Here is a 21,575-nt window from a genome sequence, read left to right as displayed (position 1 = left end):
TAACATAACACACACTTCGAAATACCAACAAAACAAAACATTAAACATTAAAAAGTCTCCATTTTCTCATCTCGTTAGAAATGCATAAAATAGCACTTTATTTAAACATTTACTCTCCAAATTCAGCCCATTTGCAAAGCATGATGGGAAGTAAAAGTCCTGTTTGTTCGGCTTACTTGATTGAATCATGTTATTTCAAAATAAACACATCAAGTTATGTCAAAGAGTCACGGTTTTAAGTCAGTTTAACATGAATTAATTACATTTGAACCAGAAACCTCATATAATGGTGTTAAATCAATATGAAGTGCTTAAATAAAGTGAACGGCATCATAAGTTCATTTTTTTTTTGAGTGAAGGGTGCTTTAAAATGGAGTCAAGAATCTATTTTGAACACAGCTGAACTACAATTGTGCTCTGAAATAGTGTATGGTTTTAGGTCTAGTGATGATAAATATAATGGTAACAGCTCTGATAATTTGTAACTGAATAAGTATGGTTTTGCAAGTACTTTAGTACGATGCCAAATTAATAAGTAAAATAAAAATATTGAAATATCTCATTTATTTGCAGGGCCGCTGGGTCAAAGGCTTAAGGAACGTGTGTATGGCACAACGAATACCTCATAATCATATGTTCTCGGTTTAAAAATAGTTTGAATGGTGAGAGGAGACAATGACTAGGCAAAACCTGACTCACCTATACTTGAGTGTAATGTTACATCACGACCGATGAGCGATTACAATTATAAAGCAATGCAAGACATTTATGTTTGGAATCCAAGTCATGCGGGGGTTTCAACAGGTTTAGTGAGTTTTCGAAGCGGTGAAGTCATCATGTCAGTTTAGTATAAAATCCCATTGCTCATGCATTCAGCACACACTGGACAGTGGAAACAAACACCAGCCCCGAAGCAAGACTGAAGACTAGATCTACAAACAGCACCTCTGGTAAAATCACTTCTGAACTCTCTAATAAAATGATTTACCAGCAAATATTGCTCTCATTTATCAGCTAAAAACTGTTCATGCATTGTTTAATAACTGTTTAAATATGTAACAGTAATGAGACATTTGGTTGTAGAAGATCTTATGCAAAAGTGTTGCCTTGCCAAAGAGCAAAATGATTTAAAAAACAAATGAAAATTCAGGTCTCCAATTTAAAAAAAAATCACATGTAAAAAGATGTGTTGGCCAAATTGAATTTCTGTGAATTATATTGCATCAATTTACAGAAATTTAATTTGGCCAACTGAAAAATTTAGATGTGATCAGTAACTAGAAAAGTTTCAATTGGCGGCCTGAAGTTTTTGTTTGTACAGTGCAGGCTTGGAACATGATTTGTACCTTAAGGGGCATCTTTGTACCTTATCCACCCCTAAAAGGTGCATATTATACCTTATTGTGCTTTTAAAGTACTTCTATGAAACTTTTAGGGGTAAATAAGGTACAAAAATGTACCTTTAAAGAGTACGATCGCAGTGGTACTATGGTTTCTAATTAGTGATTTTTAGGTTGTAAGCATTTCATAGACACAGATTTTATTAAGCTGCAGATTAGGATTTTTCCATTGGGTTTATTCATTGTCCTGTGTTTAATCTCCAGCTATCAGAGATGAAGAGCGTTCTCCCAGTGAAGATGTTGTCGGTGTTGGCTCTGGTTCTGCTGGTGTTCAGTGTGACTGAGGGACGGATTCTCAGTAAATGTGAGCTGAAGGCTCAAATCGAGGCGGCTCTGAGAGGAAATCAGGGAGGAAGTGTGCCTGGAAATGTCACTTCTGACGTTGGAGCTGTGACTGGACGTGCACCTGGAAGCAGTACTGGAAGTCCCCCCATAAACGTTAGTGGAAGTGCACCTGGAAGTGGTACTGGAAGTCCCCCCATAAACGGTACTGGAAGTGCACCTGGAAACGTTACTGGAAGTGCGCCTGGAAACGGTATTGGAAGTCCCCTCATAAACGGTACTGGAAGTGCGCCTGGAAATGCAACTGTAGATCTGGGCATCATCGCCAAAAGTAAGTTTTGCAAGGGTAAACACAGAGAGTTTAAAGGACAACTCCAGTGAAAAATGACCCTAGGGGTAATTAACAGATGATTACCGAGTAGATCGTTCTCTGGGATGCGTTTTCATGAAAATCGAATGTAAGAGTTTTATCTCTAAAAACAGATTAGCTTATAACACTAGTCTATGGGGCACAGGGTAGTGAAATTAAATCGCTAGTTAATACCACTAACAAGGCTTAAAATAGCCCCACACTAACACGGCAGCATAATGAGGGTCCACACATGCAAACCGAAGCATTGAGAACTTTGTAAGAGTACAAACAGTTTAATAAGAAGATACTTTATAAAGACAGTACATTACGCATTTACAGACAGTAGCCATCTATGGTCCGTTGTTTCCCGAAGAAAGCACTGAACGCAACAGAGAAAATAAATAATTAAAAAGTTCCATGTAATTGGATTTCACAAACTTAATTCCTATCGACCAGCTCACTTAGCAGAGCGCTCGTGGCTCGACTCGTCGAGACTGTTTTCCAAGATGGCTGCTGTCCGTGAACGTGTAATGGACTGTCTTTATAAAGTATCTTCTTATTAAACTGTTAATAAGAAGATCGGTTTGCATGTGTGGACCCTCATTATGCTGCCGTGTTAGTGTGGGGCTATTTTGAGCCTTGTTAGTGGTATTAACTAGCGATTTAATTTCACTTACTCTGTGCCCCATAGACAAGTGTTATAAGCGAATATGTTTTTAGAGATAAAACTCTTATATTCGCATCCCAGAGAACGATCTACTCAGTGTTTAAATTACCCCTAGGTTCCTTTCTCACCGGAGTTGTCCTTTTAGAGTTTGTGGACACTTTTTAAAATGCATTTTACAATCACTTCCCAAGAGTCTCATTTACCTGTCGAATGTGTCCACAGTCTGCTCCTCTAATAACTTTCTCAAAGCTCTGTGTGTTTGTCTGTGTTTTCGTCTCTTAATTTGCCATCTGTTTTTATTCTGCAATACATTTAAACATCTGAACAGAGTGGACACACACAAATGCACACACTTAACAAGCTTAAAAACCCATCCACGTCCAACGTTTATCACACCCCCTCTTCTTTGATAATTTCCCAGTGGACTAATTGGACAAAGGAACGACAGCCCTGTAGTTTTGTTAGTCTTGATGAAGACTCAAAAGAGATTTTGGATAACACACGTCCTTTAATAGTAGTAATGGTACAAGTGTAAGCCAAGGGTGTTTCTGTCTCTCTTTTAGTCGTCTGTTCTGTGGAGCGTGTGTCAAAGTTCAACACCAACCTGATCACCACCATCCAAGGGGACTTCAAACCTCCAGGCAAACCAGCACAACGGCCCAATGAAAGACCAGGGGGAAGACCAGGCCAGGGCCGTCCCGGTGGAAGAGGAAAGAGATCCCACCGTGGGGGTCGAGGCAGGAACCCACCTAGCTTGTTTGGTGACAGCTCAGAAGAGGACTCCAGGGAAAGCAACGCTGTGGCCACGAATCTGTTGGGCATCTTCCAGCTGAGTGACCGCGTGGCGTGCAATCCCGGATCCGGCCAGAGTCTGAACATCTGCCGCATGAACTGCAGTGGTGAGTCATGACTGCTCACGAAACCATTTTTGAATGAATTTGCACAATGTGATTAGAACAAAAATGTGTGATTTAGATAAGAAAAAGCAAGCACGATGGTCTAAACCTAACAAATGGGAAGTGAGCAGATTTCTGGATAATCAGGTGGACAAATTACATTTCTGTGAATAAGATTGCATCAATTCATAGAAATTCAATATGTCCAACTGAAAAATTTAGATGTGATCAGTCACTGGAAAATGTCAGAGACATTAATTGTTTTTACAGTGAAGAAAGAAACTTAACTGCTTTATGAATTTGTACAAAAACCTAACATTTATGGAGAAAAATAAGCATGAAGCGCCACTGTTAGTGGGGCGCAGGCAGATTGTAGGAAAATGTACAAATGGTATAGTAAGAATTCACCAAAACATTGATAGACCCAGTGCAGTTTCATCACAATTTCAGACTCATAGTTTGTCAACTTTGAGTAACGTCTCGAACATTTCGTCTTCTACAGCTCTGATCGATGACGACATTAGGGATGACATGACCTGCCTGAAGACCCTGTTGGACATGTTCATGAACAATGCGTAAGTTGGCAAATCTCCCATTAGTAGCCACCACTTTCAGCCATCTGATTCAGTGCTCAGTTTAATGCCAATTAAAGTTGCCAATTCAGTGCTCAGTTTAATGCCTCTGCCAATGCCAACGGTCACTGTTGCTTCAAATCTGCAAAAATACTTTTAATTGCAATGCATTTTAATTGCAAATCGACAAATGTTTTCATTGTAGATCATTTTTATGTAACTAAAATCAACTAAACCAATGTATTTTCTCACTCATTACTCAATATCTCACTTTTTTAACAAGTAATACATGCATATCCAAAAATAGTTATATTCCTGGTCTTGTTTTCTTACAACAGTGCTCCAGTCTTTGCTCCTCGGCCCAAGAAACAGTAAGTCAAACACCTGAAAGATTGCATGAGTCAAGAGAAATACTAAAAATATGTGTTTGTGTGTGTGTGTGTGTGTGTGTACAAAATGTACCCAAAATGTATATATATTTAATATATTCAGGACAAAATAAAAAATATGATGAAATATAAGTACCTAAAACATTTTCAGCAATATTTTAAAACTATTTTGAAAATGTGCAATTTTTTCCATAAGGGTTCTTATATTTATTAGAGTGTCTCATGATAAAGGCAAACTTAACTGGATTCAATCACTAGAAATACATTTATTGTGTGCTCCTGTGTTTTTAGTAGCATTTATAATGTTATGTGTAGCAATACAATATGTAAAGCTGCATTACAAGTTTGTGTTTGTTGTGTTTTAGGAAGCACTTCTTGTGCGTGAAGGAATGCCTCAATGTCAACCCTTTGCAGTACTTTTCTGAGTGTGTGTAACACACTCAACATCTCATCAGACAGTGGATATTCTGTCAATCTTCATTCTAATGCATTACTGTAATAAACCCAACAGCCGATGATAGCACCCATGACAGCAGCGCTTCAAAACCACCTTAGTGTTTGTTAATCTTCTGGAAAAAAGCTACCGTTTGTTCACATACATGAATTAGTTGAATTTAGCAGTTCTCAGACACTTGTCAAAATGCACATGTTGATCTTTGCTTCTACATGTATAATAGCGTATCTCAGAATACAAATAAAGCAATATTCATAAAAGAGTTCCTTGTCTAAGTTTGTCTTCACAGTAAAAAAACATCAATAAATCAATGTTTGCATGAGTGAAAAGTTGAAAGTCTTTCTGGAATGAATATTTGTGTCTCAACCCGATTCTGTAAATCCATAACAAGCCAGCAAACGTCATAGATACAAATTTCTAAAATTTGCAAGTGCCATTTTAAGTCAGGATTTAAAATTTTTTTTTTTTTGCATGGTCTAGTAGACGTTGTAACTACACTATCTGGCTACAAAGAACATCTTTCTCTATTATTTTTATTTTTACAACATTTAAATCCCCAAAAATTGTGTTAATATATGTTTCACAATTTTGTTTGGAGGACTCAAAACATTTAAAACAAAACCCTGTTTTCTGTTCTTGTGTATGAATTTCCCCGTAGTCTGAGCACCTGCCCCAAGCTTCATAACAATGACTCACAATTAAAAGAAAAACTCTATTTACCCAAATCCATTGTGCTACGCCTGTTCCTTCCATTAGCAGGGACATATTCAATTACACACAGTATTACATAAGCAAATTAGTGGCATTTGATCATGTTAAGCTTTGTTTGTTCAAAGTATGCTCTTTGGATCATTCTCAGGGCCAGTGCTGACAAGTCCCGCTGAATTGGGGTACTTTTAAATAGTTGCTACGAGATGATATTTATTCCCTTGGTTTGATTTTCTCGGCCATCCGTCCCCCCATAGAGATGAAGGCAATCCAACGCTCTCCATTGACTTTGTATTGCGTGAAGCTTTGCCTTTTCTTACTTATAACAAAGAAAAGAACAATGTTTAAAAGCTGATATGTGACAAGGTGTACAGCAAACAAGCTAAAAAACACAGATCTAAGTTTTTATAAGCGGTCGACCCCAAAAAACGAGCGTTTAAGGAGACCGAAGTGGATACAGGCAATAAGACGTGAAGCTTCGGCAGGAGGAATGGGTCAGTTTTGGGATCCTGACACTCCATATACCACCTGTGCAATAAACATGAGATTAATCAGCCTGCTGACTGGTTTACGTTTTGGTAGCCAGTCTGGAAAACATACAGCCCCGGGACGTTGGGCTTTGCGAGCCCTGGCCAATAATATGTCTGAGTCCAGCGTGCTAAAGGTATGTTCTGTTAGACACGTACACATAAGCAAAACGATCTATAACAATGCAATACTATCACATATGAAAAAAAACATGTTTTACTCACATAAGTGTGTCGCACCATTCCTGTCGGATCCATTAAAGAAGCACAGCATTGTTTTAATCTCAATATGTCTGCAAATCCAGCACTTGAGATTTGTTTACAAATGATCCCGCAGTGAAATGAAGTGAACATGTCTTCCCCACGTGATCTGGAACTTCATTAAAAATAAAGTTCAACCACTCATTCCTAATATTAGGATCTGAAGGAAGCTTATGCAGCGACTGTTCTTCCACAACCAGGAATAGCGCAATATCTTGCTCACAGATCCATGAGTTGGTGGTCGTTTTCTGGGCCTGGTGTCTATAAAAGCTTTTCTTTGACTAACAATTAAGTTTTCAGCTCTGAAACTTACAGGATATTCTTATATTACCATGACCTTTTATATATCAAAAGGTCAAGGGAAAGTTGATTCCTCAATTCATCACCCAAGAAGGTGATTGGATTCACAAGAAATATTGCTGAAATTGTGCTTAAAAGGATTGTTTATCCTTTTATGACGTTTATTGTTTGTCCTGTGGCAGGTGAAATCCATATTTACATGTTGGAAAACACCACGAAAAAGGTCAAAGCAAGCTTTATCCCTGCACTAGTGCAGTATTTGAATACACTCAAATGAAGCCTCACAGGGCAGCGTAGAGATTTGGATTCAGATACGTAACATAATTTCCCCCGTAAATTTGGTCAGACTGAACTGGTAAAACATCATGAATAAAAGCGTGATTGCATATAACAGTGAGCTTATTCCATCTTAAACATATGTTTTTGAAATATAATGCATGAACAAAGCTGCAGGGAATTTTTTTTAAGTAAACCATCTGGTGTGACACAATGCAGAAGATCATGTTTGATTTGAAACTTTTCCATTGCATAATTCATAACTGTTAAATGATCCTTTAATTAGAACAAAACAATATTGTCAGCACTTCAGATCCACCCAAACCTAAAGATTCAGGGCTTTAGAGCGCCATACTGTTCTCCTGAAGATTGACTGCGGCATTCATCTATTTGAATGGGAAATTATGCTCTTTCTTTCTGTGTGTGTGTGTGTGTGTGTGTGTGTGTGTGTGTGTGTGTGTGTGTGTGATGCAGAACATCATAATCCAAAAACAAACAGCTCAAAGGGTTAAGCAACAAAACATCAGATTCAATACTCAAAGGGGAAAAAGTGCAAACAAATAAATAAAAAGGACAAAGTTTTTATGATTTTGCATGTGAATGACATCGCAGTAATCCGATCTCCTCGTGATGATGGGATGGACCAACAGCACAGGTGGAGGTCACGCGAACATTATAAAAGATGGAACACAGGACAGAAAAACCCTGAAGCTTGAGGAGATCCTCCAACAAACATCAGCTCAACACACACACGACCGGTAAGACGCCTGGAGATTCGGTTCTCAGCGATACTTTATTTCATGTTTTTTGTTTAAATTAATCATTAGCTATTCCCGGCTGATTATTGTAAAAAAAATAATGATACAAAACTGGTGAGAAAATAAATTGTGTATATTTTAAATTATATATAAAAACAAAATAATACATTTTAATCTTAGATGTAAGCTTCTGCTGATTTCTGCTGAAGTAAAAAAAAAAAAAAAAAAACCTTTATTCAAACCAGACAGTTCTTATTTTCAACAACAACCTGGCAATAAATAAATAAATTATATATATGTCCCCACAAAGATGGCAATATCCGAAATCCTTGTGGGAACATTTTTTGGTCCCCATGAGGAAAACATCTTATAAATCATACAGAATGAGTTTTTTTTAGAGAAAGTAAAAATGCAGAATGTTTCCTGTGATGAGTAGGTTTAGGGGCAATGTGTGTGTGTGTGTGTGTGTGTGATGGGTAGGTTTAGGGGCAGGGGTAGTGTAAGGGGATAGAGAGTACAGTTTGTACGGTATAAAAAACATTAGCCTATGGCGAGTCCCCATAACACAACGCTTGGACACCGCTCCAAATAATGTGTTTAATCTCCAGATATCAGCGATGAAGAGCGTTCTCCCAGTGAAGATGTTGGCGGTGTTGGCTCTGGTTCTGCTGGTGTTCAGTGCGACTGAGGGACGGATTCTCAGTAAATGTGAGCTGAAGGCTCAACTGGACGCGGCTCAGTTTCAGGTCATTCCGGCCATGGGAGAGAAAATAAACGTGAGCCATCTCATCGCTAGACGTGAGTAATTTTTCATTCAGGTTCTCTCACACATCTTCACAATGCCAAACTGCCATGTTTTATGTCAGATTGTGTCTTTCTTCCTTCCTTTCTGTGGCAGTTGTGTGCAAGGCCAACAGCTCAGGCTTCGACACCAGCTTTGTCAAAGCCATCATGGAGCACGATAAGGAGAAGACCTCAGCACGAGCCCAAGCTGGAGCTACACCTCGAGGTCGACCTCAAGCCCCAGCTGGAGGACCAGCCAAACCTCACACACAGACCCCCACTAAAGGCCCGCATGGGTCCAGCCATGAGGCCGCACGTCCCCATCTGAACGCTACTGCCAAAGTTGTGGGGCAGATGTACGGCGTGTTTCAGCTCAGCGGTCAGCTGGCCTGTGACTCCGGCATGATGCCCTCGCTCAATATCTGCAACATGAGCTGCTCTGGTGAGTTTAAGACCCTGTTTACAGCTGGTGTTAAGATGCGTTTTGGTCAATTTGATCACAAATAGACGAGGCAGACACATTCCACACCTTGTGTTTTAATCAACCAGGGGTCCGTTATTCGTACCTCGCTTAATACATCCGAGATGCTTTGACAGATCCCAGATCTTTTAATCCTGATAACTGATCTCTGGCTAATTTGGTTCTTCAAACGAATTTGCAGATTGGATTAAAATATCTGGATTAATTTATCTAAAAAAAAAAAAAAGCCACCTGGCAAAAAAAAAACAAACAAACATGAATTTCCAGAACTTTATAGGGAAACAGCCAACCGACCAAACCAACATAAAACTTAGATAAATTAAATCTGCACTGTTTTCATGAACATGATTCCCGATTATTAATAAAAAATAATATCCGTCATCACTCACATTAATGCACGACCACTATCGGTGTTCACGCCGCAGATTAACTTTACAACGTGTGTAAACATCCAAAACTATAAAGTACTTATTCCATCACAAATACATCTCTCAATCAAGTGACTGTGTCTATAGTAGGCTATTAAATGCACCTTTAATAGCCTATTATAATATTATTTTAAAATACACTATCATTATTATTTTAAATTATTAATCACCCCTGGTTCAGTAGTGAACTCTCGTAATAAAGTAGCAGTAGTGGGACAGATTTTAAATATCACCTCAAGATGAATCTAATCCTGTTTACATGGAATAAGCTCCCGAGCAGGTTTAAGCTAACGGACCTGTTGCTATGACAGCAAGTCCAGGATGAGCTTCGAAGTACCAAACAATTCGAGATAAAGCCAAATCGTCAACAATCAAATCCAGCTAACCGAGTTAGCAACGTACCAAGAACAGGTCTGATTGGAAAAACTTACCTGTGGCAACGTTTTTGTAAACCACAAAATACGTACCAATATGTACATATCCACTGGGTGACCCTAAAAAAAGTGTGTATTTTTCTGGATATGTGTGAATCTGGCACTTTGTTTTGTTAAATTGTTATGTATAACCACACTCAACCCTAAACCTACCCAATAGTGTTGCAAATGTGACAAAAATAAATTTGTATCCATGTCATTTTATCTTGTGTTTTGAACTCGTCTTTGAGCTCTTTTATCATGTCTCGTTTCTTCGTACCCGAGCTTTTAGCAATCTGTACGAGCTGAGCTATCGAGCAAGCTTGGCATATCAGAAAAGCCGAACATATGGAGCTGGTTAAGTGACACAAACTCCAAAATGTGTTTGTTTACAAATCATAGACTATGGTAAAAAAATAAATGCTTGCTGTTTTACTGCATCTAGTGTGCATTTATGTTGAAAACTGCAGTGATATGTAGGCCTACCTATTGGTACGTGAGGTTTGTAAAAACATTGCCACAGGTACGTTTTGCCAATGAGACCAGGTTGCAGCTTTAATCCATCTATTTTGTCCACGTTCAACCACTTCTGTCCTGATTTCTTTCTGAGAGTCTATGGGTGGGTAAATGTATGGGTTTTTACAGATCTTTCAATGTAATGGACAAAAGAAGCTCACACAATTTACATATGAAAGTGCTCAATGGAAAAAACACACAGAGAGCACCAGCTTTAGCTTCTGCTTTGACAGCCGCAAGACCAGCTGGATGAGTGTGTGTTAGAAATCAGGAAGTGTTTACACCATGAAAGTGTGTTTTTGACTACCTCTGGAAGTGGAGGAGCTCAAAACATTTTAGACCACGTCTACACCTGTATTTAACGCCGTCCACTTGTGAGCCGATCGACCACACCTGCATCTAATTCCAGGTGTAAACAGAGCCTAAATTGCATGTCAAATGTAGTATACCGAAGATCTGCATTTATCATAAACTATTGTTTTTAATTTCTGCATTGAAAATCTGAAAGAGAAGATGAAAACTAATCAAAGAGCCGATGTTTGCAAGGTTTTGAATTATATTTCTTATTTTGCACAAAAGCTTTGATTGATGAAGACATCTCCAATGACATCGCCTGCCTGAAGACCCTGATCAACAGCATGTAAGTTCAAACACAGACTTGTTTTTAGTTACCAAAAATATTCATTCAAATCAGGACATGTTTTTCTTTATGTTAGTTTCGTATTATACGAAAAGTATGATTAAATGTGTTTTAAAAGAACTCACTGGAGGACAGTACCTTAAGGTACAAAAGTGAAAAGGTACATCTTTGTAATCCTAAATTATATATATTAGTACTTTAAGAGTGCGTAGTACATATGGGGACATTTTCAGGTTTGTACCTCAGGGTACCGCCCCAGTGACAGCACTGTACCTTTTTTTTGACAGTGTAAGGTAAATATTACAATGTCTTATTTCTTAACAGAAAACCAAAGCCCACTGAGAAGCCCACTGGGAAGCCCATCGGGAAGCCCACCGGGAAGCCCATCGGGAAGCCCATCGGGAAGCCCACCGGGAAGCCCACCGGGAAGCCCATCGATGTTGATAAGATGTAAGTTTATAGTTTAAGTGGTAAAAGTACAGTTTTACAAATTATGTGAAATCATTGAAATGTATTGCCATAGAAGCTTCACAGGCGGCTATTACACGGCAGATACATATTCAACAATATAATACAAAATACAATATAATAAATACAACATTTTATAAGATTCAACCATACAGAATAATGCGCTTGAGGCTTGAGCAATATAACCAGGCCTGAATGTTCAGTGTGTGATTGTCTTTGTGTGTTGCAGTTTGGAGATGCTGAAGGAGAAGACGTGTCTGTCTGTCGTTCCCTCAAAGTACTTCGCAGAATGTGCTTAAAAAACAGCTCTAGCTTCCTCCTGCTGCATTACTTACAAACACAACAGGCTGATGGTTTCCACACCTCTGGTAATGAGGTCAATATGACGGTGGTGGTATCTGTGGGAGTTTATTAAATTGTCTAACGACTTTTAATAGAGGGAGTTTGTGCATTAAGACACTTTAGTTTTTTTGCTGTAATGCTGTGAATGTTTAAATTTCTGTCTAAATATATATCTGTGTCTAATATTACTGTGCTGCTGCTGAGGGTTTTAAATACTGTCACTTTATCATAAACAATAAAACCAAAAAACTGGAGTGCTCTGTTTTTTCCTTATTACATTAAAATAAAAGAGCTTGAATAACTCAAGTCAAGTGATAAAGTTTCGGCATCACCAGCGCCACCTGTGGTCTGAAAAAATGCATTGCAACGTGATGCACATGATGGACATGGACATGATGACAAAAATATGAGATGGGAGGGGAAAAAATATTAAATTTTATCTACTTTACATTTCCACACAAAGAACGCGAGGAAACGCAAAGTTTTACGAGGGAATGCAAAAGTTTCTCAGGGGAACGCAAAAGTTTTTACAAGGGAATCCCTTGCATTTACTAGGCTAGGGAACGCAACATTTTTGCGAGGGAAAGGCAAGTTTTGCAAGGGAACACTAACACCGTGTCCATTGTTTTCTCTAATCTTCTGTTGAATATGAGCCACTCAATATGTAAAGCGAAATACAATGGACCGAAAATTGCCTGTTGAATATTACAGGTTGTATTTTAAAGGGTTAGTTCACCCAAAAACGAAATTTATGTCATTAATGACTCCATTCATCTTCAGAACACAGTTTAAGACATTTTATATTTAGCCCGAGAGATTTGGTCTCTCCGTTGAAAACGTATGCCCAGTAGGCAGAGGTGGAAAGTAACGAATTACATTTACTCGCGTTACTGTAATTGAGTAGTTTTTCTGTGTACTTCTACTTTTTTAAGTAGTTTTAAAAATCTGTAATTTTACTTTTACTTAAGTACATTTTGAGTAAAGTATTGTACTTCGCTACATTTTAAACCACATCCGTTACTGAGTAAAAATAAATAATTAATGCAAAGAGTGGAGGGGGAAAAAACGCGATCCGGAAATGACTAATTTTGAATAGACGGCGCGGGGCGCGGGAGAGAACATGCGCGCAAATATCAGATGGAGACAAACAAGACAGACGTCAGTGACGCAGACCCAGGTGAAAGCAAAACGCCGTCGTGAACCCCTGGCTAGTGTGGAAATACTTTGGATATAGAAAAAAAATAACATGGTGTTGTCCTGGAGGATATCAAATTTGCACAAAAGGTGGATGCAAATGAAGAAACACATAGAACATGTTCGGGCACACATCCCTTTGTGCAAATAAAGGTGTGTTTATAACTTAGGCCGATTGATTTTTGTGACGCAGAGGGAATCCCGGAATCCAGTCATGAACCTTAACTTTACATTATAACGGAGATTTGGTGTAATACACGCAAACTGGTGGATGAACGAAAAACTCGAATGTAGAGCTGTAGGCCTTAGAAATAAATCAAATCGCGACATGGTCTGTGAACATTAAAGCACAACATTTGTAACGCTTGTGTCCGGGTGAAAAATGCGGATAGCTCACTTAATCTGGAGTGGATGCAAACACGGAGGCGATTGACGTCAAACAGATCGCGCTTTATTTCCCGCTGAACTCTGATCACAAACTCCATTTCCGTCCACAGCATTACTTAATAAAACAAAATAACTGACTGTTAGCAACAGAAAAACAGAATAATCCCCACACATGGGAGCTCAAAACTCAGTGCGCACATACACAAGATGCAGAACTCGTTTTCAGGGAGCGTGCGCAGCTCTTAAAGGGGCCACACTATATTTCTACTCTTTACACATTGAATGCTATATGAATATATGATCTGCTTGTTCTCTCTGTGAATGAGCTGCTCCGTCTACTACATATGGACTCTGTTATTCTTAAACATTAACGAATTAATGATAAAAAGTTGTTAATCTAATTCATAATAATTTATTGAATTTAGTTTATTAGACATGTTTTCTTGAAATTTTGATAAACAAAATAAACAAATGGTTTTAAGTTTGTTATAATAAAGCATTTGTTCAACCAAATAAAAAAAGACCAATCTTCTTCATTCATTTAACATAATTTTAACTAGTTATAATTACCATCATTTAATAATAGGTACAGTAAATGTTTAATTGATGTTTTCTGAGATAGTTGTCATATCATGAAAGTCCCCCACATCCACTGTAAAAAAAGTAACTAAGTAACTTTTACTCTGAGTACATTTTAAATGAGCTACTTTTTACTTTTACTTGAGTAAATTTTTAGACCAGTAATTTTACTTGTACTTAAGTAAAATTTCATTGAAGTAACAGTACTTTTACTTGAGTAGAATATTTTGTTACTCTTTCCACCTCTGCCAGTAGGCCTATACTGTCCCTTTCCAGAAGGTCCAGAAAGGGAATAAAAACATCATCAGAGTAGTCCATATGAGACATCAGTGTCAGTGTCTTCAAGAGATTCTGATTAACCAATCAGAATCTCTTGAAGCATCGAAAATACATTTTGGTACAAAAATAACAAAAACTACGACTTTATTCAGCATTGTCTTCTCTTCCGGGTTTGTTTTTAATCCTCAAATAAAGATTCAAACGGTTATGAATCAGCGCAGCATATATCGATTCATGATTCGGATCGCCAATGTCACGTGATTTCAGCAGTTCGACACACGTGACATTCAGAACAACTTATTTCTTTTTTATTTAGAATACCTACAAATGTCATTTATGTCTTAGTTTTTCAAGAGATTTAAAGCACCGTTTTTGAAGAGTCTGCATGTGCTGGCATGCTCTAGTAGGCTGACGTAAGAACATAGAGCACATACTGAGAAAAATAAGAATTAGTATTCAGGTGCCATGTCTATAATTTATAGCAAAAAATCTAGCATGAATTCGATCTCAAAATAATTCATTAAAAGCAATTATTACTCCACCACCTGCGTGACATCAATAACCAACGTGGTTGAACGAGCGATTTGTGACAATATGGTTTTCAGGATAGCATATATGAGCAGTGAGTTACGTCATTGTAAGGGAAACCCTGGGCAATCTTTCCAAGAAAAACATCAGTTTCTACATAGAGTGCGGATCGGGCCGCATTTTTCTGTCCGAGCCCGGCCCGCGTCCGACAGAGCAGTAACCGAACCCGACCCGAGCCCGACAGGCATTAAAATATTTATGTCCGAGCCCGACAGTTAAAATCTATTTTTTTCCCTCATATACTAATGACAAGTACGTTTGTTTGTGTGGAAAGCCTGCTTTTATTAAGCTACTGTAGGAAGGCATTCTGAAATGTTTACAGACGAGCGCATCAGCACGCACACGGGGCATCAAACGTTACTCAGAGCACAATCAAATAGCCAACTGAAATTAAATGAACAAAGGTCTGCTAAAAATGGCCCAAGCAAACAGAACAAAACATTAACCTAACACAATTGAAATAAATATAATCTTACCAATTTTCTCAAACTGTATGGTTCCTAAACTGCAACATGGGATCTATTTACATAATCTATCCATCAAAGTTTAGGCTAATCGAGGTTTTGCAGAAAAAGGATTGCATCAACTGCGGACGGCTTCAAGGCTGTCCTGCTGCCAGCAGCGCTGAAGTTGCGCTCACTGGAATGACAGGGATGCCGCGGGCAATATGCACGCACGTGTTGCGCGTTGTTGTCACGGCGACATTAACAAATTTCCGCATGCAGGAAGACGGATGTTAGGGTAATATTTTACATTTATTTTAATCACAAAAACAATCCATTGCATCAAGTTAAACAGGCCCATTTGCTACTTGTATAATAAGCAGTTTTAAATTTAAAAGGTTCAATGCCTTATCGAGCTGACGTGACCGAGCCCGACCCGAACCCGAACGTCATTTCAAAATATCTGTCCGAACCCGGCCCGACCCGTCGGAACCCGTCGGGCTCGGGTCGGGTATCCATCCTCTATTTCCACAACAACAAAGAAATGCTAGTTGCAATAGCCTTTGCCACACACTTATGTAAGCTGCAAACCGTTTAGTCTGACAAAGCTGAAGAACAAGTCTAATTTGAACTGGATAATTCCTAAATGATCCTTAAATTAGGTTGCTTTAAAACAATTTCTTGACTAAAACCATTGAGACTTACTAGAAACGGCAAATGACGAAGCACTTTTGGCACAATAACATTATGATATTGTCAGGTTCACACCAACAGATCCACACAAGGGAAAGACAGCTGGAAATTATGTTAAAGACAAACTACAATGACCTGGAAATCACATCATTTGATTTGTGGGGGCACTGCGGTGCAATCGAGAAGGGCTCTTTTTTTTAAAATATAGAACCAAGGATGTCTTAGGCACACGCTTCCCCAAGAAGGTTGGTTTGGGTGGATGGAGAAACCCTGGGAGGAACCAAAACTCAGGGCGAGGCCATCTTCCCCTGACAAATTTAGACCAAAGAATATTAATCTCAGCTAAGTGTAGGATTAACCCAAAGCACAGGTGCAGCTGAGGTGGAGGAGACTCTCACATATATAAGTCTGATGGGTCACAGTACAGGACAGAGAAGACTGAGGAACAACTGAAGACAACAAAACATCTGGTAAGAGCCACTTAAACACGGGTTGATTGCAAACTGCGTTCAAACTGGTATGGACTGCTCATTGACTATGTAACAAATATACAGTGTCGTTCATTTGGGGTCTGTAAGATTTTTTAATGCTTTTTAAAGAAGTCAAGGCTGCATTTATTTGATCAAAAATACAGTAAAATCAGTAATATTGTGAAATGTTATTACAATTTTAAATAATGTTTTCTATTGTGAATACATCGTAAAATGGAATAATTCCTGTGATCAAAGCTGAATTTTCAGCATCATTACTTCAGTGTCACATGATCCTTCAGAAATTATTATTATGCTGATGTATTTTTATTTTCAATGTTGAAATTGGGAACGCCATTGGGGAAATTATCGGGAACAAGTTCTTCAAAAGAACTTAATTTACTTAAAAATAGTTACTTCACACTATAAATGTCTTTACTGTCCAATGTAATCTCTGATGCATTACATTAACTAAAGGATTCAGAATAAAATGAGTCATTAATGCCCTTCTGTGATACCAAATTAATTCAACCGACTGAAAAGAAGCTTCCCACATATCTCTGCTTTCACTCTGTGTTTAATCTCCAGATATCAGCGATGAAGAGCGTTCTCCCAGTGAAGATGTTGGCGGTGTTGGCTCTGGTTCTGCTGGTGTTCAGTGCAACTGAGGGACGGGTTCTCAGTAAATGTGAGCTGAAGGCTCAACTGGACGCGGCTCAGTTTCAGGTCATTCGGGCCATGGGAGAGAAAATGACCGTGGACGATCTCATTGCTAGAAGTCAGTAAAAGATTCATACTCTAGCCATATTTATGAAACATAATGTAGAGATAAAAAAGCCTTGCTCACACCCTTTATTCCCTTTGTTTTGTGGCAGTTGTGTGCAAGGCCAATGGCTCGGGTTTCAACACCAGCTTTGTCAAAGCCATCGCCGCCAAGCCCAAAGAGAACGAGGCCTTTAATAAGACCGGCGCTTTTAGGCAGATGTACGGCGTGTTTCAGCTCAGCGGTCAGCCGGCCTGTGACTCCGGCATGATGCCCTCGCTCAATGTCTGCAACATGAGCTGCTCTGGTGAGAAATCCTGTTTGATCTGTGAATTTCTGGACTTAAAAACGGCCCTCTAAGCATTCCCAGTGAGCCGATTGAATATGGCTTTGATTTTTTTCGGTTTCTTTCAATATAGCTTTGATTGACGATGACATCAGTGATGACATCACCTGCCTGAAGACCGTGATTGGCAGCATGTAAGTAGTACACACACTACGGACACTGCACTGAGCGATTTAGATGTCATTTCACACACTTTTTGTGCAGGATTTACTTTGATTTCACTGATTTAGTGTCACAGTGTGACAAAATCTAAATGTTTTTATTTTGTTATGTTCATCGTCATGTTTCTTAAAGGGATACTTCACCGCTTTTTCATATTAAACTATGTTATTCCCTTAACTAAGCCAAGTTGATACATACCTCTTTCGTCTCAGTGCGTGCTCTTAATCTTTCTGACGCGTGGTGATGATCTGATAGCATTTAGCTTAGCCCATTAAGCCCAGTTCATTCACTATGGTACCAAACAGAGATCAAGATAGAAGCGACCAAACACCTCCACGTTTTTACTATTTAAATACAGTTACACGAATAGTTGAACGATCAAGTATGGTGACACAAATTAAAACGTGGCGCGTTTCTAAGCAGATTAAAAAGGAGAACTATAATGTATGGCGGAATAGCACTTCTGGGAGTACTTTGACTCGGGGCAGTAAAAAGTCCGGCTGGATAATCCTCCCTCACATCTCCCCCTCCCGCTCTCATTTCTGTCAATAGGGGGAGATGTGAGGGAGGATTTTTCAGGGAATATTGAAGTTTTATTACATTCATAACATGTTTTCTTTCTTTCACAGTAAACCTAAACCCAAAAACAAACCCCTTGAAATCACTCTTCCACTTGCAACGTAAGTTTATTAATGTATGACCCTTTATCATTTTATGTATTAAAAAGTGTCACTATTGCCTGTCTTTTTTCACCATGTATAAGAATTATTGCGTATGCTATTTGTAATTTTGCAATCATGTAAACTCATTGCTGTCAATTCAATTAATCATCATTAATTGCATTGAACAAATGTTAGACGCACAGCATTTTACTTTTTGTTGTTAATATTTTATTTTATTTTTGATTTATATAGTTATATACCTCAAATATAACTGCATTAAATGCTAAAAGGCATAATTCACCCAAAAATTTAAATTACACCACAATTGATTTACCCTTAAGCCATCCTAGGTGTGTTAGTCTTTCTTCTTTCAGACAAATACAATCAGAGTTATATTTAAAAAAAAAAAAATCCTGGCTGTTCCAAGCTTTATAATGGCAGTGAATGGCAGCCGAAAATCTGAAGCCCAAAAAAAGTGCATCCATCCATTATAAAAGTGCTCCACACACCTCCAGGGGGTTAATAAAGGCCGTCTGAAGCTAAGAGATGTAAGAAAAATATCCATATTTAACACATTATATAATACAATATCAAGCTTCAGGCAGAGTGCTTTCTGTTTTCAACTTATGAAGAAATTGTGACGCCTCTCGCAGTTCAAAACGCTTTTATTAGTCTGACTAGTTGGGTGTAACTAGTGTAATTAGTTACTGTAGTTTAATTACTTTTCCCTTGAAAAAGTAAAGTAAGGGATTACTCTTATTTTTTGTGTAATTTAGGGTGCGTTCACACTTGTCATGTTTGGTTAGCTTAAAACGAACCCTGGTGCGATTGCTCGGTTAGTGCGGTTCATTTGAACATATGTGAACGCTGCCATACGAACCCTAATGCGCACCAAACAAGCGGACTGAGACCGCTAAAAAGACGGGTCTCGGTCCGCTTCCAAACGAACTCTGGTGCGGTTTGACTGATATATGAACGCAACACGGACCAAAGACATGTAAACGGACCAAAAACCGGACGTATAATGTCACAAGATGCCACGCATAATGCAGCTGATTTGACGACGCGGAAAGATCGATGTATCCAAAATGAGTAACTTTAATGTTAGAGGGCAAACGTGGAGCAACGAGGAAGTGCCTAATCAATAGGCTATTTGGTCAGACGAGCATGTTTCGAAAATGCTAGAAAAAACACACAAAAAGCAAACCTGGCTCTTCTCATCAAAGTTCCCGTGTTGCCCATTATTAGCAGGTACAGACGACAGAACGGCCGTCTCTTTTCTGCACAATGGAGGAAATCCTGGAGGTGTTTTGAATGTTTTGAACATTTTATGAGCTCTTCATGAGTTCTCAGCGGGTAAAAATAATGCCATATGTACACGCATAAAATGCCCGCGTGTAATCCCCACACAGCGTTGTTTTGAATGTTCGGTAAGCAGCTCCTACGTCATATAAGCCGGCCAATCAGGTTGTGACCGTGTCCCTAGGCCTTTGGTTCGGTAACTTTAGGTTCGCTGTTAAAAATGCCAGTGTGAACGCGAAGCGGACCAGGACTATATGTTTTGTTTTTGGTCCGGACCAAACTAACCAAACTAATCGAACTACAAGTGTGAACGCACCCTTAATTAAAGTAACTTCACAAGTAATTGAACTATATACTGTTTATAGACTGTAGAACAATTGTATAAAATACTATAGTGGAATTAACATCACAATTTAAAGTCTAACTTTAAAATGCATATTTTTATGTATCCTTCATTTGTAATGCTTTGTTTGGGTAATAAGAATAACTGATGTAGTTTTATATTATGTATTTGAATGAATTAAAAGGCCATTATTCGCCGGAATTGTCTGAAGCACTTTTATAATGGATGGATGCACTTTTTTGGGCTTCAGATTATGTGCTGCCATTTACTGCTTGTAAGAGCCAGGACATTTTTAATATAACTCTGACTGTATTTGTCTAAAAGAAGAAAGTCATATACACCTAGGATGGCTTGAGGGTGAGTAAATCATGGAGTTATTTTCATTTTTGGTTGAACTATCTATCCCTTTAAGAAATCAAATCCAGCCTGAATGTTTTTTGTGCGTTACAGGTTGAACACTATTTTGGTGCCGGAGTGTCATTTTGTGGTTCCCTCTCGTTATTTCGCCGAGTGTCTGACTGCCACATTACCAACGGCAGCAACACCAGAGATGAATTAAGACAACAGTGTGCTTTTACTCTTCTGATCTGCTGTAAAACATTTGTACCAGTCAACTACATGACCTAATAATACCACTTCTGATGTCCCAGCTGCATGATTTCTGTCAATCTAAAACCACAACAGTACAATGTTCCCATGCAAACTGCTTTGATTGAATGGTAATGATGGTGGTGGGACCAGTGTGAGTTTTGAACAGAAGTGCGTGAATAAACTTTATATTATTGCTATAATGTAAATGTTTGGTGGCATTTTAACTTTGTTGACAATTGTAATAGCTTCAAAATGAGTTTAACACTGGTAGTTTATGAAGAACACTTGCCGGTAGATTTGAAATGTTAATCATTCATAACGGAATGGATACTTATTTTACAATGTAATGTTAAATCATAAAATGTTATCAGTTTCTATGAACAGCACAAACATGTATAAATTTGTAAGCAGCCATAAAAAAGGAAGGCTTTGCTCATGAATAATTAGTGTGATTAAAGGTTGGAAACATGCTGGTAAATAAAGAAAACCTATAAGCACATTGCTTATATTAGCAAATTAATATTCTGTAAACTATGAGTTTACGTCCATGAAAAGTACCAACACAAGTTTGCTTAACTTCAGCCATTAAGTTAATTTAAAACGTTTTTTTAAAAATATTCACAAATAACTGTTAGGCCTATTCATATCGGTCGCGCGTGGTTTCAAAAACAAGACGGAGCGAAACTAAATCATATACGTTAGAACGCGGTATTTAAGTATTTTGAGAGAAAATAATCTTGTGTTATTTATATATGATGTGCTTTACTTTGAAGCTAATGATGATAACACTCCCGAGGCGGTTCACTCGGTCCAGTTTTTACACTTAAAGAGCAAAAAAACTAGCACGAACAGGAGTTGTA

At 38.3% G+C, this 21,575-nt stretch overlaps 3 protein-coding genes across 3 annotated transcripts; all 3 read left to right on the top strand.

Moving 5' to 3' along the window:
* The first annotated feature begins 855 nt into the window (after positions 1 to 855).
* LOC137073892 (uncharacterized protein DDB_G0282077-like) lies at positions 856 to 5,274 on the top strand. Its single transcript, XM_067442603.1, has 6 exons — positions 856 to 950; positions 1,605 to 2,013; positions 3,265 to 3,600; positions 4,100 to 4,172; positions 4,508 to 4,540; positions 4,924 to 5,274. Exons 2-6 carry the CDS (start codon positions 1,614 to 1,616, stop codon positions 4,991 to 4,993), a joined length of 912 nt encoding a protein of 303 aa, XP_067298704.1. The 5' UTR covers positions 856 to 950; positions 1,605 to 1,613; the 3' UTR covers positions 4,994 to 5,274.
* A 2,451-nt stretch (positions 5,275 to 7,725) lies between these two features.
* On the top strand, positions 7,726 to 12,159 carry LOC137073890 (uncharacterized). Its single transcript, XM_067442602.1, has 6 exons — positions 7,726 to 7,842; positions 8,451 to 8,640; positions 8,741 to 9,067; positions 11,043 to 11,103; positions 11,428 to 11,553; positions 11,801 to 12,159. Exons 2-6 carry the CDS (start codon positions 8,460 to 8,462, stop codon positions 11,868 to 11,870), a joined length of 765 nt encoding a protein of 254 aa, XP_067298703.1. The 5' UTR covers positions 7,726 to 7,842; positions 8,451 to 8,459; the 3' UTR covers positions 11,871 to 12,159.
* A 4,280-nt stretch (positions 12,160 to 16,439) lies between these two features.
* LOC137073889 (lysozyme C-3-like) lies at positions 16,440 to 20,878 on the top strand. The gene is made up of 6 exons (XM_067442601.1): positions 16,440 to 16,546; positions 17,135 to 17,324; positions 17,422 to 17,616; positions 17,729 to 17,789; positions 18,447 to 18,497; positions 20,575 to 20,878. Exons 2-6 carry the CDS (start codon positions 17,144 to 17,146, stop codon positions 20,681 to 20,683), a joined length of 597 nt encoding a protein of 198 aa, XP_067298702.1. The 5' UTR covers positions 16,440 to 16,546; positions 17,135 to 17,143; the 3' UTR covers positions 20,684 to 20,878.
* The last annotated feature ends 697 nt before the right edge of the window (positions 20,879 to 21,575 follow it).

Source organism: Pseudorasbora parva, chromosome 4 (genome assembly GCF_024679245.1).
Source record: "Pseudorasbora parva isolate DD20220531a chromosome 4, ASM2467924v1, whole genome shotgun sequence".
Lineage (NCBI taxonomy): Eukaryota > Metazoa > Chordata > Actinopteri > Cypriniformes > Gobionidae > Pseudorasbora > Pseudorasbora parva.
This window is presented reverse-complemented; position numbering and strand designations above follow the sequence as displayed.

Coding starts and splice junctions, on each gene's coding strand:
- LOC137073890 (XM_067442602.1), top strand. CDS start 8,460: ATGAAGAGCGTTCTCCCAGTGAAGATGTTGGCGGTGTTGGCTCTGGTT. Junction 11,104..11,427: donor AAGACCCTGATCAACAGCAT/GTAAGTTCAAAC, acceptor ATTTCTTAACAG/AAAACCAAAGCCCACTGAGA. Junction 11,554..11,800: donor CCCATCGATGTTGATAAGAT/GTAAGTTTATAG, acceptor TGTGTGTTGCAG/TTTGGAGATGCTGAAGGAGA.
- LOC137073889 (XM_067442601.1), top strand. CDS start 17,144: ATGAAGAGCGTTCTCCCAGTGAAGATGTTGGCGGTGTTGGCTCTGGTT. Junction 17,325..17,421: donor GGACGATCTCATTGCTAGAA/GTCAGTAAAAGA, acceptor GTTTTGTGGCAG/TTGTGTGCAAGGCCAATGGC. Junction 17,790..18,446: donor AAGACCGTGATTGGCAGCAT/GTAAGTAGTACA, acceptor TTTCTTTCACAG/TAAACCTAAACCCAAAAACA.
- LOC137073892 (XM_067442603.1), top strand. CDS start 1,614: ATGAAGAGCGTTCTCCCAGTGAAGATGTTGTCGGTGTTGGCTCTGGTT. Junction 2,014..3,264: donor TCTGGGCATCATCGCCAAAA/GTAAGTTTTGCA, acceptor TCTCTCTTTTAG/TCGTCTGTTCTGTGGAGCGT. Junction 3,601..4,099: donor CTGCCGCATGAACTGCAGTG/GTGAGTCATGAC, acceptor CGTCTTCTACAG/CTCTGATCGATGACGACATT.